Source organism: Hyla sarda, chromosome 10 (genome assembly GCF_029499605.1).
Source record: "Hyla sarda isolate aHylSar1 chromosome 10, aHylSar1.hap1, whole genome shotgun sequence".
Taxonomy (NCBI): Eukaryota; Metazoa; Chordata; class Amphibia; order Anura; family Hylidae; genus Hyla; species Hyla sarda.
In genome coordinates, this window is record NC_079198.1 from 126,961,625 (window position 1) to 126,974,381 (window position 12,757).

A 12,757-nucleotide genomic window follows, 5' to 3' on the forward strand; every position below is an offset into this window, starting at 1 on the left:
AGCAGAGCACGGATCCCGGTGCTGGACGGCACCAGCCAGCAACAAAGGAAGGAAAGGAACATGGATCCAGCTCTTTGCAGATAAAATCAACTTTAATCCATAGGACAAGGAAGGTACAAGTAACGCGTTTCAAGCACTGTACGCGCTCTTAGTCATAGGATTATGACTAAGAGCGCGCACAGCGCTTGAAACGCGTTACTTGTACCTTCCTTGTCCTATGGATTAAAGTTGATTTTATCTGCAAAGAGCTGGATCCATGTTCCGTTTCATTCTTTTAATAAATATTATATTATTATTAAAGTAATATTAATAATTGTTGTTGTTGTTACTATTATATGTGCTAAGATAATAATAATAATTATTATTATTATTATTATTATTATTATCATCATTGTTGTTGATGATATTCTTTTCCTCATTATTACTTGTTAAATTATGTATCTGTACAAATGCTTTCTTTACGTGCATGCTGGGAGTTGTAGTTTTTCAACAGCTGGAGGCACACTGGCTGGGAAACACTGCTGTAATGTATGATGTATAGAAGGTCACCCCCACTGGGATGCTTGGATATGTTTTTAATACAAAAGGTAAATAAATAAATATAATATAACACTATATCATACAGACATGAAATGCTAACATATATGTTATGATGATAAAATGGGGATAGAGGAGGAGGTCAGGAAAGGATTGAGCAGGGAGAGAGGAAGGACATGAGGGGAAGGAGGAAAGGAGGGAGGTAGGAAGGAAGAAAAGGGAGGAGAGGTGAAGGGAGGTACAACAGGAATGGAGAAGAGATGACAGGAGAGGAGAAGAGATGACAGGAGAGAAGAAGAGGTGACAGGAGGGAAGAAGAGGTGACAGGAGAGGAGAAGAGATGACAGGAGGGAAGAAGAGGTGACAGGAGAGGAGAAGAGATGACAGGAGAGAAGAAGAGGTGACAGGAGGGAAGAAGAGGTGACAGGAGAGGAGAAGAGATGACAGGAGGGAAGAAGAGGTGACAGGAGAGGAGAAGAGATGACAGGAGGGAAGAAGAGGTGACAGGAGAGGAGAAGAGAATACAGGAGGGAAGAAATGGTGACAGGAGAGGAGAAGAGATTACAGGAGATGAGAAGAGGTGACAGGAGAGGAGAAGAGGTGACAGGAGGGAAGAAGAGGTGACAGGAGAGGAGAAGAGGTGACAGGAGAGGAGAAGAGATGACATGAGAGGAGAAGAGGTGTCAGGAGAGGAGAAGAGGTGACAGGAGGGAAGAAGAGGTGACAGGAGAGAAGAAGAGGTGACAGGAGAGGAGAAGAGATGACAGGAGAGGAGAAGAGGTGACAGGAGAGAAGAAGAGGTGACAGGAGAGGAGAAGAGATGACAGGAGGGAAGAAGAGGTGACAGGAGAGGAGAAGAGATGACAGGAGGGAAGAAGAGGTGACAGGAGAGGAGAAGAGAATACAGGAGGGAAGAAATGGTGACAGGAGAGGAGAAGAGATTACAGGAGATGAGAAGAGGTGACAGGAGAGGAGAAGAGGTGACAGGAGGGAAGAAGAGGTGACAGGAGAGGAGAAGAGGTGACAGGAGAGGAGAAGAGATGACATGAGAGGAGAAGAGGTGACAGGAGGGAAGAAGAGGTAACAGGAGAGAAGAAGTGATGACCGGAGAGGAGAAGAGATGACAGGAGAGGAGAAGTGATGACAGGAGGGAAGAAGAGGTGACAGGAGAGGAGAAGAGGTGACAGGAGAAGAGAAGAGGTGCCAGGAGAGAAGAAGAGGTGACAGGAGGGAAGAAGAGGTGACAGGAGAGGAGAAGAGGTGACAGGAGAGAAGAAGAGGTGACAGGAGAGGAGAAGAGGTGACAGGAGAGAAGAAGAGGTGACAGGAGGGAAGAAGAGGTGACAGGAGAGGAGAAGAGGTGACAGGAGAGAAGAAGAGGTGACAGGAGAGGAGAAGAGGTGACAGGAGAGGAGAAGAGGTGACAGGAGGGAAGAAGAGGTGACAGGAGAGGAGAAGAGATTACAGGAGAGGAGAAGAGGTGACAGGAGGGAAGAAGAGGTGACAGGAGAGGAGAAGAGATGACAGGAGGGAAGAAGAGGTGACAGGAGAGGAGAAGAGATTACAGGAGATGAGAAGAGGTGACAGGAGAGGAGAAGAGATGACAGGAGAGAAGAAGAGGTGACAGGAGAGGAGAAGAGGTGACAGGAGAGGAGAAGAGATGACAGGAGGGAAGAAGAGGTGACAGGAGAGGAGAAGAGGTGACAGGAGAGGAGAAGAGATGACAGGAGAGGAGAAGAGGTGACCGGAGGGAAGAAGAGGTGACAGGAAAGGAGAAGTGATGACAGGAGAGGAGAAATGGTGACGGGGAGGAGGAGGACAGGGGAGGAAAAAATGCCACAGGAGAGGAGCAGAGAACATGTGACAGGATGGAGAAGAGGAGACAGGGTGGAAAGGAGGCCACATAAGAGGAGGAGGGCAGGAGAGGAGAACAGGTGACAGGAGAGAAGAGGTGACAGGGATGGAGAAGAGGCCGCATTTCCCTTAAACCAATTTAATAACTGATCAATACTGAAACAGTGTGGAGGGGCATTCTAGAGTATACAACAGAGCAGTCTATAGTATACAGAGGACCAGTCTAGAGTATACAACAGAGCAGTCTATAGTATACAGGGGACCAGTCCAGAGTATACACCAGAGCAGTCTATAGTATACAGAGGACCAGTCCAGAGTATACAACAGAGCAGTCTATAGTATATAACAGAGCAGTCTATAGTATACAGGGGACCAGTCCAGAGTATACAACAGAGCAGTCTATAGTATACAGAGGACCAGTCCAGAGTATACAACAGAGCAGTCTATAGTATACAGAGGACCAGTCCAGAGTATACAGCAGAGCAGTCTATAGTATACAGAGGACCAGTCCAGAGTATACAACAGAGCAGTCTATAGTATACAGAGGACCAGTCCAGAGTATACACCAGAGCAGTCTATAGTATACAGAGGACCAGTCCAGAGTATATAACAGAGCAGTCTATAGTATACAGAGGACCAGTCCAGAGTATACACCAGAGCAGTCTATAGTATACAGAGGACCAGTACAGAGTATACAGCAGAGCAGTCTATAGTATACAGAGGACCAGCCCAGAGTATACAGCAGAGCAGTCTATAGTATACAGAGGACTAGTCTAGAGTATACAACAGAGCAGTCTATAGTATACAGAGGACCAGTCCAGAGTATACACCAGAGCAGTCTATAGTATACAGAGGACCAGTCCAGAGTATACAACAGAGCAGCCTATAGTATACAGAGGACCAGTCCAGAGTATATAACAGAGCAGTCTATAGTATAGAGAGGACCAGTCTAGAGTATATAACAGAGCAGTCTATAGTATACAGAGGACCAGTCCAGAGTATATAACAGAGCAGTCTATAGTATACAGAGGACCAATCCAGAGTATATATCAGAGCAGTCTATAGTATACAGAGGACCAGTCCAGAGTATATAACAGAGCAGTCTATAGTATAGAGAGGACCAGTCTAGAGTATATAACAGAGCAGTCTATAGTATACAGAGGACCAGTCCAGAGTATATAACAGAGCAGTCTATAGTATACAGAGGACCAATCCAGAGTATATAACAGAGCAGTCTATAGTATACAGAGGACCAGTCCAGAGTATACAACAGAGCCGTCTATAGTATACAGAGGACCAGTCTGGAGTATATAACAGAGCAGTCTATAGTATACAGAGGACCAGTCTATAGTATATAACAGAGCCGTCTATAGTATACAGAGGACCAGTCCAGAGTATATAGCAGAGCAGTCTATAGTTTACAGAGGACCAGTCCAGAGTATATAACAGAGCAGTCTATAGTTTACAAAGGACCAGTCCAGAGTATATAACAGAGCAGCCTATAGTATACAGAGGACCAGTCTAGAGTATATAACAGAGCAGTCTATAGTATACAGAGGACCAGTCCAGAGTATATAACAGAGCATTCTATAGTATACAGAGGACCAGTCCAGAGTATATAACAGAGCAGCCTATAGTATACAGAGGACCAGTCTAGAGTATATAACAGAGCAGTCTATAGTATACAGAGGACCAGTCCAGAGTATATAACAGAGCAGCCTATAGTATACAGAGGACCAGTCCAGAGTATATAACAGAGCAGTCTATAGTATACAGAGGACCAGTCCAGAGTATATAACAGAGCAGTCTATAGTATACAGAGGACCAGTCCAGAGTATATAGCAGAGCAGTCTATAGTATACAGAGGACCAGTCTAGAGTATATAACAGAGCAGTCTATAGTATACAGAGGACCAGTCTATAGTATATAACAGAGCAGTCTATAGTATACAGGGGACAAGTCCAGAATATATAACAGAGCAGTCTATAGTATACAGGGGACAAGTCCAGAGTATATAACAGAGCAGTCTATAGTATACAGAGGACCAGTCCAGAGTATATAACAGAGCAGTCTATAGTATACAGAGGACCAGTCTATAGTATATAACAGAGCATTCTATAGTATACAGAGGACCAGTCCAGAGTATATAACAGAGCAGTCTATAGTATACAGAGGACCAGTCCAGAGTATATAACAGAGCAGTCTATAGTATACAGAGGACCAGTCTATAGTATATAACAGAGCAGTCTATAGTATACAGAGGACCAGTCCAGAGTATATAACAGAGCAGTCTATAGTATACAGGGGACAAGTCCAGAGTATATAACAGAGCAGTCTATAGTATACAGAGGACCAGTCTATAGTATATAACAGAGCAGTCTATAGTATACAGAGGACCAGTCCAGAGTATACAATAGACCAGTTCAGAGTGTACAGAGGACCAGTCAAGATAATACAGAGGAGCAGTCTAGAGAATAAAGAGGAGCAGTCTAGAGAATACAGAGGAGCAGTCTAGAGAATACAGAGGAGCAGTCTAGAGAATACAGAGGAGCAGTCTAGAGTATACAGAGTAGTAGTCTAGAGTATACAGAGTAGTAGTCCAGATTAAACAGGGGAACCAGTCCACATTGTGCAGAGGACCATTCGAGAATATTCAGGGGACCAGACCAGTATATACAGAGGACCAGTCTACAATATACAGAGTACAAGCCCAGTATATAGACCCAATCCACTATATAAATGGCCAGAGCAGAATACAGTATTAACCAGTCCACTATATATGTAGAAATGACCAGTTTAATATGATTTGGTGACCAGTCCTACATGTTTTGTGCATAGAGATCCATATGTAAATGACATGTAGAGGAATTGTTCTGTATTATACATATAGAAAGGAATTGTCCGTCACATATTGGGTATAAACGTGGAGTCCGGGGCATGATGGGTATAGTGGGTCCGTCCATCCTATGGTGGGGGAGTAGTCTCCAGAAATCACCAGCTCTTTACAGTCTGCATAGCCCTACTGGTGTATTTAAGGGGGGAACTGAAAAGCTTTCTGGGTGGTCCACAGGGGGGGGGAGAGAATTCAGGATCTTCAGGAGCCCCCGCTGCCCTCACTTGCTCTCTACTATGTCCGTTCATAGATTTATCGGAAGTGTCCTGCATAACTGGGGGTTATAATAGGTGTGGGGGGCACATGTCATCCTCAATGATGTCCACATCATCATCCGCCTCCTCCCTCAGGTACAGGCTCTGGTTACTGTCCTTGTCTGGCCCAGAGTCCCCTCTGCTGTCCCCCAGTTCTGGGTCGCTGGAGGTGGGGTCCATGTTGCCGTCATTTGAAGGGGTCTTGTCATCCTGACTCTTCCTCAGCTGCTTTTTATGTTTCATTCTCCTGTTCTGGAACCAAGTTTTTACCTAAACGGAAGAAAATGTGGGTTATTAAGAGACCCCAAAATACAACCTCCTCCCCAAATAACTATTCCTTATGTGGTGGCCCAGTACGGGGGTTGTGCCCTCGTACCCTTGCTGTCCTGTCAGGCAGCCTCCTTACAGTGTCCCCTTATGTATATATTGTTTGCCATGTGTTATACTGTATAATGCAAATAGAAAGGGTTATTACTTTAAGAGAGGTTAACATGTGATCACCAGTTGTCATGTGACTTGTCATGGGATTGTTACCCAGGAGGTATCAGTGACCATGTGACTTAAGGGTGACCTATGGGACCCCCCCAGAGTCTCCCCTATAAAAGCCCTGGGAGGAGTCTCTTTGCGCTCTGTCTGCTGAGTTGCAGTCAAGTCCTAGAGTGTCTGGAGTCCATAGGAGCCTCAAGTTCGTCCCGCAGCCACAATTCTACAAGTAATCTACAACCACAGCATTGTCCGTCTCAAGTCAAGTCAGTCACAGTCATCTATTTGGAGAGTGTGGCGGAAAAAATACCTTTTTTGGGCACTGTTCTTATTTTCCAGTAAATTCAGGCAGATGCTGGATGTACTTAAAGGGCTGCAAAGCACTATATTTATTATTAAATGATAATAAAAACCAATGACGCGTTTCGGAGGAACAGACCTCCTTCCTCAGATTGGCATAATTAATTATATATGCGTGACATCACAGGATACACGTTTGCGGGAGGAAATTTTGTCCTATTCTGACCCCTATAACTTTTTTATTTCTCCTAATACGGGCCCGTATGAGGGATCTGTAGTTTTTAACAGGACCATTTTTGTTTTTTAATCGCTTTTTTTTTATTATTAAATTCAGGAACTGCAGTTAGTTACTAACTATAACTCCCAGCATGCCCTGATACAGCAGCTGCCCCCAAACGAAAACTACAACTCCCAGCATGTTGGACTATATAGTAGTGTATAGTATAGGTCAGTGTTTTCCAACCAGGGGTGCCTCCAGCTGTTGCAAAACCACAACTCCCAGCATGTTGGACTATATAGTAGTGTATAGTATAGGTCAGTGTTTTCCAACCAGGGGTGCCTCCAGCTGTTGCAAAACTACAACTCCCAGCATGTTGGACTATATAGTAGTATATAATATAGGTCAGTGTTTTCCAACCAGGGGTGCCTCCAGCTGTTGCAAAACTACAACTCCCATCATGTTGGACTATATAGTAGTGTATAGTATAGGTCAGTGTTTTCCAACCAGGGGTGCCTCAGCTGTTGCAAAACTACAACTCCCAGCATGTTGGACTATATAGTAGTGTATAGTATAGGTCAGTGTTTTCCAACCAGGGGTGCCTCCAGCTGTTGCAAAACTACAACTCCCAGCATGTTGGACTATATAGTAGTATATAATATAGGTCAGTGTTTTCCAACCAGGGGTGCCTTCAGCTGTTGCAAAACTACACCTCCCAGCATGCCCGGACAGCCGTTGGCTGTCCGGGCATGATGGGAGTTGTAGTTTTGCAACAGCTGGAGGCGCTCTGGTTGGGAAACGCTGGTATAGCATATGGTGGAACACTCCAGGAGTTGGAGGATTGGTTGGATAAATACCGGCAGGGTGGCCAAAATACCGGTTATGTCGGTAAAATACGGGCCAGGTGGCGACCCTAGAGGAAAACGTCCCATCTGTAGGGGTAGGGGAAGGGGTGAGTGTAGATAATTCTCCCTGGAAGGACTATAGGAGACATTTATGAAGACCTGCAGTTGCCCATAGCAACCAGATTTGCTCCTTTCACTTTTAAAAAAGCCTCTGAAAAATGAAAGTAGCCATCGGATTGGTTGCTATGGGCAACAGGCCAACTTTTCTTCTACACAGGTTTTGATAAATCTCCCCCTATATCCTTCTAATAAATAATTGCCCATATTAAATCACTATTTAACACCTTAGAGACTGCTCATCAGTGATTATTGTTGTTAGAGATGAGCGAACTTAAAGTAAATTCGATTCGGCACGAACTTCTCGGCTCGGCAGTTGATGACTTATCCTGCGTAAATTAGTTCAGCTTTCCGGTGCTCCGGTCGGCTGGAAAAGGTGGATACAGTCCTAGGAAAGAGTCTCCTAGGACTGTATCCACCTTTTCCAGCCCACCGGAGCACCTGAAAGCTGAACTAATTTATGCAGGATAAGTCATCAACTGCCGAGCCGAGAAATTCGTGACGAATCAAATTTACTGTAAGTTCGCTCATCTCTAATTGTTGTCGTTATGACTTCTATATTGACACGTGATGTTGAGTTGCACAGCATACGTCTTATATCTTATGTTATTTCAGGTGGGCCACGGCACCTGGCAGCACTGCCATATTGGATTGAAGAATAAGGCTGCGTTCACACGGCCGTCTAGACCCGTCCCGTTCTTCTCCCGTCAAAAATAAAAACGGACTTTAAAAAAAACGGACAATAACGGATGTTATCAATTTGGATCCGTTTGTATCCAGTATTGTTCAGTTAATAAACAAAACAAAAAAACGGATGCAAACGGATGACATTAAAGGCTCACCCGTTTTACATAGACTTCAATGTTAACTTTACTGTATCGGTTTTTTCTTCATTTTTTTTTTTTTGACGGAAGAAAAAATACTGCATGTGCCGTTTTATTTTTTATTTTTATTTTTTTGCTGTAAATAAAAAAACGTAAATGAACGCAGACGGGTACAAACGGATGTAAACGGATTGTAAAAAAAAATTCATTGACATGAATGGGATTTTTTTTAAACCGTTTTTAATCCTGCAGCCTGCAAGAACGGAACCGAAACGGGGATAAAAAGGCGGGGACAGACGGCCGTGTGAACGCACCTTTAGAGACAAAGGGGTGCCAACCACGCAAGAAGATGCAGGTATGGGTATAGGTCAGGGGCCTAGTACTGGCAGCGATGGAACTGGTGGCACTGCTGGTGTGCAACTCCATCTCCGTGATGAGAAGGAGAGAGGAAAAGTAGTAATAAGGCAGGACATGGTGTACCACGGGGATCTAGTAAGGAAAGAACCTTATAGTAGGTAATGAGAAGTGGCACGATCATATGCAGTTTGGGTTGCCACCTGGCCGGTATTTTACCAACGCAGCCGGTATTTTGGCCACCCTGCCGGTATTTTTATATTAAAAATACCGGACATGCAATGATCGGTATTTTTTCAACTAAACCTCCAACTCCCGGAATGTTGCACCATATAATATGCCAGTGTTTCCCAACCAGAGCGCCTCCAGCTGTTGCAAAACTACAACTCCCAGCATGCCCGGACAGCCGTTGGCTGTCCGGGCATGCTGGGAGTTGTAGTTTTGCAACAGCAGGAGGCACCCCTGGTGGGGAAACACTGACCTATACTATATACTACTATATAGTCCAATATGCTGGGAGTTGTAGTTTTGCAACAGCAGGAGGCACCCCTGGTTGGGAAACACTGACCTATACTGTATACTACTGTATGGACCAACATGCTGGGAGTTGTAGTTTTGCAACAGCTGGAGGCACCCCATGGTTGGGAAACACTGACCTATACTGTATACTATCATATAGTCCAAAATTCTGGGAGTTGTAGTTTTCATTTGGGGCAGCTGCTGAGCCACAGATTGTATCAGGGCATGCTGGGAGTTGTAGTTGGTAACTGACTGCAACTCCCAAATTTAATTAAAAAAAAGCGATCAAAAAGTCACATCGACACAAAAGTGGTCCTGTTAAAAACTACAGATCGGGCGCAAAAAAAACAAGCCCTCATACATAAGGGGAAATAAAAAAGTCATAGGGGTCAGAATAGGACAAAATTTCCCTCGTATATGTGTATCCTGTGATGTCACGCATATATAATTAATTATGCAAATTAGCATGGCCGATATTTTTTTTGGCAAGAAAGATGGCGACCCTATATGCAGTAGACCTAGGCTAGGGCATCAGGGCACTGGCTTGCCCCCTTTGAAGGAAAGTCCGGAGTCTTGGTGGGGCCATGAGATGCTTGTTCAGACCCCGGTGAAGGTGATCAGGAGGGTCACATGTTCAGAGATGGTGTAACAATGCTGCTGTGACTGTCAGTGCCGGGACATTGTGGACTGGATGGGGAGATGGAGGTGACCATTGCTACTGTCCTGGGACTAGATAGGGACTGGACATGGATGGAGGTTGCTTGCATTGTGTTGTGTGAGTGGTCACTTAAAGGGGTACTCCCTTGGAAAACCTTTTTTTTTTTTTTTTTTTTATCAACTGGTGCCAGAAAGTTAAACAGATTTGTAAATCACTTCTATTAAAAAAATCTTAATCCTTCCAGTACTTATTAGCTGCTGAATACTACAGAGGAAATTCTTTTCTTTTTGAATTTCTCTTCTGTCACGAGCGCAGTGCTCTCTGCTGACCTCTGCTGTCCATTTTAGGAACTGTCCAGAGCAGCACACGTTTGCTATGGGGATATTCTCCTGCTCTGGACAGTTCCTAAAATGGACAGCAGAGGTCAGCAGAGAGCACTGCGCTCGTGACAGAAGAGAAATTCAAAAAGAAAAGAATTTCCTCTGTAGTATTCAGCAGCTAATAAGTACTGGAAGGATTAAGATTTTTTTAATAGAAGTGATTTACAAATCTGTTTAACTTTCTGGCACCAGTTGATTTAAAAAAAAAATTTCCACTGGAGTACCCCTTTAATGGCCCAGGTTTATCATTATGTCTCAGACAGATAGCGACCAATCACAGCTCATTTGGAGATGTGGGGATTTTTGGCTTTGCAGTTACCTGGGTTTCGGACAGGCTGAGGGCGGTGGCCAGCTCCACTCTCTCTGGGGTGGACAGGTAACGCTGCAGCTCGAAGCGTTTCTCTAGGCCGGATAGCTGGGAGTCTGAGAAAACGGTGCGGGCCTTCCTTCTTCTGCAGTGCTTCCCCGGAAGCTCCGTGTGGTGGGGGAACAGTGCGGGCATGGGCAAACCTGGGGGGGCAAATGTAACAGGTAAGGGCAATGCCAACAACCACTACAGTAAGATCAATAGGATAAGAGTATAATAAAGCCAATATCTATGATCACAGGATAGCGTGGTCTAGAGCACTGTTTCCCAACCAGGGTGCCTCCAGCTGTTGCAAAACTACAACTCCCAGCATGCCCGGAAAGCCTTTGGCTGTCCGGGCATGCTGGGAGTTGTAGTTTTACAACATCTGGAGGCACCCTGGTTGGGAAACACTGCTCTAAACCAATGTATCAAAGGGGTTAGTACCAACCAACATCTGTCTGGGCATGCTGGGAGTTGTCGTTTTGCTACAGCCACTGCTTGATAGAATTACCGTTCTTGTAGAAGTCACATCAGGGGCGGATCCAGAGTCTAGTCTCAGGAGGGGCACAATCAGAGTATCGTGCGGTGGCCGACCCGCCCCCTCACGCCCACGCCCCTCTTGATGTCACGCCACACCCCCTCAATGCAAGTCTATGGGAGGGGGCGTGTCAACCCCAAAGCCCGCACCCAGCGTTTGGAACAAAAGTTGTCAGCACAGTTCCCCCCACATTAGGTAGGCAGCACAATTCCCCCCACATTAGGTAGGAAGCACAGTCGTCCCCCCCACATTAAGTTGGCAGCACAGTTCCCCCCACATTAGGTTGGCAGCACAGTTCCCTCCACATTAGGTAGGCAGCACAGTTCCCTCCACATTAGGTAAGCAGCACAGTTCCCCCCACATTAAGTTGGCAGCACAGTTCCCTCCACATTAGGTTGGCAGCACAGTTCCCTCCACATTAGGTAGGCAGTACAGTTCCCTCCACATTAGGTAGGCAGCACAGTTCCCCCCACATTAGGTAGGCAGCACAGTTCCCCCCACATTAGGTTGGCAGCACAGGTCCCTCCATATTAGGTAGGCAGTACAGTTCCCTCCACATTAGGTAGGCAGCACAGTTCCCCCCACATTAGGTAGGCAACACAGTTCCCCCCACATTAGGTAGGCAGCACAGTTTCAGCCACATTAGGTAGGCAGCACAGGTCCCTCCACATTAGGTAGGCATTACAGTTCCCTCCACATTAGGTAGGCAGCACAGTTCCCCTCACATCAGGTAGGCAGCACAGTTCCCCCCACATTAGGTTGGCAGCACAGTTCTCCCCCACATTAGGTAGGCAGCACAGTTCCCCCCACATTAGGTTGGCAGCACAGTTCCCTCCACATTAGGTAGGCACAGGCACAGGCATTAGTGCCTCCACAGGCACTAATAGTAGGATCCGGAGGCACGTATGCAGGGAACCGCTCTCTCCTGGTAGATGCACACTTCCTGTGTGTTTTTACTGAATGACATGGCCATGACTAAGAGCTTAGGCTCGAAACGCGTCAGTGTTCAACTTCCTGTGTGTTTTTACTGAGTGACATGGCCATGACTAAGAGCTTAGCCTCAAAACGTGTCGATGTTTCACTCCCTGTGTGTTTTTACTGAGTGACATGCCACTTAGGTTTGCTATGGGGATTTTCTCCTGCTCTGGTCAGTTCCTGATACAGGCATCAGGTGTCAGCAGAGAGCACTGTGCACAAGACAAAAAAGAAATAAAAAAAAGAAAAGAATTCCCTCGGTAGCACACAGCTGCTAATAAGTACCGGAAGGGTAAAGATTTTTTAATAGAAGTTATTTAAAAATCTGTTTAAAGGGGTTATCCAGGAAAATACTTTTTTATATATATCAACTTGCTCCAGAAAGTTAAACAGATTTGTAAATTACTTCTATTAAAAAATCTTAATCCTTTCAGTACTTATGAGCTTCTGAAGTTTAGGTTGTTCTTTTCTGTCTAAGTGCTCTCTGATGACACGTGTCTCGGGAACCGCCCAGTTTAGAAGAGGTTTGCTATGGGGAATTTGCTTCTAAACTGGGCGGTTCCCGAGGCACGTGTCATCAGAGAGCACTTAGACAGAAAAGAACAACCTAAACTTCAGAAGCTCATAAGTACTGAAAGGATTAAGATTTTTTTAATAGAA

At 45.2% G+C, this 12,757-nt stretch overlaps 1 protein-coding gene across 3 annotated transcripts in view; it reads right to left on the reverse strand.

Moving 5' to 3' along the window:
- Positions 1-4,869: 4,869 nt before the first annotated feature.
- The window catches only part of BSX (brain specific homeobox), a 19,161-nt gene continuing 11,273 nt past the window's right edge, over positions 4,870-12,757 (reverse strand). For all 3 annotated transcript variants that reach the window (XM_056544073.1, XM_056544074.1, XM_056544072.1), the window contains 2 exons: positions 10,555-10,745; positions 4,870-5,808 (listed from right to left, as the gene is read on the reverse strand). In XM_056544073.1, coding sequence (XP_056400048.1) covers positions 5,566-5,808; positions 10,555-10,745 — 434 coding nt within the window. In that variant the 3' untranslated portion in view covers positions 4,870-5,565. The remainder of the gene's footprint in view (positions 5,809-10,554; positions 10,746-12,757) is intronic.